Below are 3,563 nucleotides of genomic sequence, written 5' to 3'. Positions count from 1 at the left end.
CCTCGCGGCACAAACAAATTGTACTTCTACTCAATGGTCAGGTCACAAAACTTGGATGGGCTAAATAAAATTTTGGATGTTGAAAAAAAAAATCATGCATCCAAAGAGAAGTCCGACAAACGTGAGAAACAGGAACTGTAGGTGATGTAGAAGTTTGTGGTTCGGGAATTTTCCGGGATTTATTTAGCACCAATCATGGACCTTTCCAGCCTGTAGAGCACTTCCTTCGTTTTCCTTCTCCTTTCAAGATTTAAGAAGTGGTGGACCTAAATTTGTTTGGCCTTCATTGGTCTTCCTCTCCATCCATTTTCAGATTTCCAGTTCTCTTCCTCTGCTAGCTCTTTCTTCTACCAAGATAAAAACAGAGAAGGAGATGACATCAGTAATCGACACCCTTGTACAAACACCTATTTCTATTCTGTTGGAGGATGTAACCAGCATGTTGAAAGAAAAGGTGGACCACATCTTGAATGCCAAAGATGATCTCGAGGTTCTCAAAGAGAAGTTGAGATGCTTTCAGAAGGCCCTAAAAGTCGTAGATCAGAAGCCCTTTTTCAGCAATGAGCGCAGTAGAGATCTGGAGGGAGAGCTGAAGGATGTTTCCTATGATGCCCAGGACATCAACGAAGGATACCAAACCACAATCGCACTTTGCAAAAGGGAAAAGCATTCTATAACTTCATGGAACAAGGTAAGGAAGCCCTGGACCACTCTATGTTCTTGGTTTAAGGAACATGTATCTGCTTCCAACAAACCCACAGGCAGGGAGGATGATAAAAGAAAATAATAAGATGATGGTAGATGTGTTTGGAAGAGATATTGGTGGTGAGGGTCTTGTTCATGGTGAACATGACAACCCCCCAGAGATAACCCATCACATGGGTGTACAACCACCCACAGGCAGGGAGGATGATAAAAAGGTGATAGTAGAAAAGCTTTTGCTGAATGACTCCATAGAGAGAAGTAAGACACAAAAGCGTGGTGTTTCTATTATTTCTATTGTAGGAAAGGGTGGAATCGGCAAAACAACTCTTGCAAAAATGGTCTTTAAAGAATTTGAAGAACATTTTGGGAAACATAGATGGTGGGTTTGTGTTTCAGAAAGGCCAAACCGTAAAGATTTGGTGCGGCAGATACTAAGGGAAGTATGCAAGGGATCTGGAGAAAACCCTGATTGTTCCTTGAGTGAGTTGTGCACACAATTACGGAACGAGCCTTCAAAGGGAAAATTTTTGTTGGTCCTAGATGATGTGTTGGAACTGAAATGGTCGGAGGAAGAGGTAGAGGGAACATTGATGATGGGTGTAATGGGGAGCAATATTTTGATGACCAGTAGAAACAAAAATGTATCCTATGGGATGCGTGCTTTTTATATGCATGAATTACGAGAATTTAGTTTTGACCAAAGCTGGGAGTTGTTTCTAAAGGAGACATTAAGAGAAGGCCAAACAGAAGAAGATTTGGTGATGCACAAGATCAGACATGTTGGAAAGAGAATAGTAAGGAAGTGTGGTGGGTTGCCGCTTGTGATTAAGACGGTAGTGTCGATGATGCATACCAAGAAAATGCATACTGAAGATTGGAAATTCATCGAGGGTAGTAAGATATGGGAATGGAAGATGCCTGCTGCTGAAATTGGGGGCAAAATTCTTCCAGGTCTCATGCTGAGCTATGATGACTTGTCGCATTATTTGAAGAGTTGTTTTGTTTATTGCTGCATTTATCCAAAGGATTATGAAATTGAAAGGGAGACATTGATAAGGCAGTGGGTGGCGCATGGATTGATTGAGGAAAAGGACAGCATAGATGTGGAAGTGACAGCAAACCAATATATTAAAGATCTGATAACCGATGCTTGATTGAAGAAACCCATAGTAGATTTTTTGAGGGCACTTGTCTGAAGTTGCATGACATTTTGCATTACCTTGCCTTATATATTGGTGGCAAGGAATATAGCCATGCCTCTGAGCACACCCACCATCTGTCATTATTTGGTGTCAACGATGCAGAAGTGCACAAGCGTAATGCCTCGGAAGCAGCAAATAAGTTGCGCACATTGTTGGACCATGCATAATTGCCGTTGATCCATATTAACGGCAATTTCAAATGGTTGAGGGTGTTGTCGTTGCCATGTTTAATGGATGAGCTGCCAAAGTCCACTGAAGACTTTTCACTTCTAAAATATCTCAATCTAAGCTGGTCTAATGTGAGATGGTTGCCTAGTTCAATCGGCAGACTCTGTAACTTGCTAACGTTGGATTTATGTTACAGTCAAATCGAAGAGTTGCACAAGGAAATGGGCAAACTGTGCAACTTGAGGCATCTTGGCCTGAAAGATACAGCGAAATTGGAATTTGTAGCCGAAGGACTAGGGAAGCTTACTAATTTACGGACCTTGCATAGGTTTATGGTATGCGATGACAAAGGGAAGACAAGTGGTTGCAATATTAATGAACTGAAATAGTTGAACAAACTGAAGGTTTGCGGGGAGAAAGGGTGAAAGTGATCGATGCAAAGAATGTACATCTTAAGGAGAGGCATGAGCTAATTGGTGTGGAATTGGACTTCAAGGTGGGAGACAATGACACAGTGGATAGTGCTTCTGAAGAGAGGGGCTTGCTGGAGGCTTTGGAACCTCCACATTGCATAGAGAGGTTGGGAATTTGTGGTTATAAAGGAGATGGGCCTGCGTGGTATTTGGACACCAACTATGTGGAGCTGTCGATGCTACGCCTAGAATGTTGCCCATCATGGGCAACAGTGATAGGAATTAAATCATTGGAAGAATTGAAGGTCAAGTACTGCCCAACATTGTATGAATTGCCGAGCATGCCTTTGCTGAAGTCCTTGAAGATTTGGGAGTGTGATGGGCTTCACACGATTGATGACTTGCCGTTATTGGAGTCGTTGGATGTGAACAGATGTAAAAAGCTGAAGACTCTCGCTAACATGCCTTCATTGAAGCCCTTGAATATTAGGAAGTGTGATGGGCTCAAGACTATTCGTGATTGGTCTGCCCTTAAGTGGTTGACAGTGGATGAATGTGAAAGGCTGAAGACTCTCGCTAACATGCCTGTGTTCGAGTCATTGGAGGTGAAGGGATGTGGTAGGGTAGAGCAAGTAGCTGATGATCACATGCCAGCTTTAAAGGGGTTGTGGTTGTCTGACCTGAACATTTTGAAGCAGCTCCCTACTCACCTTCCTTCACTTGAACTGCACGTGAATCATTTGCCCAACTGGGAATCAACATTTACTTCTATGTCATGCTTAAGAAGGGCGTTTTTTAACAATTGTCCAAAGATGCAGACAGAAGTCTTGATTTATGCTCTATCGGAGCGGGTGGGGCATGAGCAGTTGTAGAGCCAATGTTGGCTTATTTTTTCTTTTTTTTTGTTTTAATTTTTCTTTTTTATGCCAAGTGGTTAGCTAAGGGATTCTTTTACAATTTTGTAAAAGTTGTTATTGAGGGTAGTTTGGTCATTTTTATGTACACAATCTATAAAATTAATGTAGCGGATCATAAAGTTGATGTATTTGGAAGGAGGAAAGGCTGGGGGTAAGCC

General features: G+C 42.0%; 1 protein-coding gene across 1 annotated transcript; it reads left to right on the top strand.

Annotated features, from left to right (window-relative positions):
• Nucleotides 1-373: 373 nt before the first annotated feature.
• Nucleotides 374-3,360, top strand: LOC116258790 (putative disease resistance protein RGA3). The gene is made up of 3 exons (XM_031636181.1): nucleotides 374-691; nucleotides 762-1,656; nucleotides 2,480-3,360. The coding sequence occupies exons 1-3, from the start codon at nucleotides 374-376 to the stop codon at nucleotides 3,358-3,360; spliced, it is 2,094 nt and encodes a 697-aa protein (XP_031492041.1).
• The last annotated feature ends 203 nt before the right edge of the window (nucleotides 3,361-3,563 follow it).

Source organism: Nymphaea colorata, chromosome 8 (assembly GCF_008831285.2).
Source record: "Nymphaea colorata isolate Beijing-Zhang1983 chromosome 8, ASM883128v2, whole genome shotgun sequence".
Lineage (NCBI taxonomy): Eukaryota > Viridiplantae > Streptophyta > Magnoliopsida > Nymphaeales > Nymphaeaceae > Nymphaea > Nymphaea colorata.
This window is presented reverse-complemented; position numbering and strand designations above follow the sequence as displayed.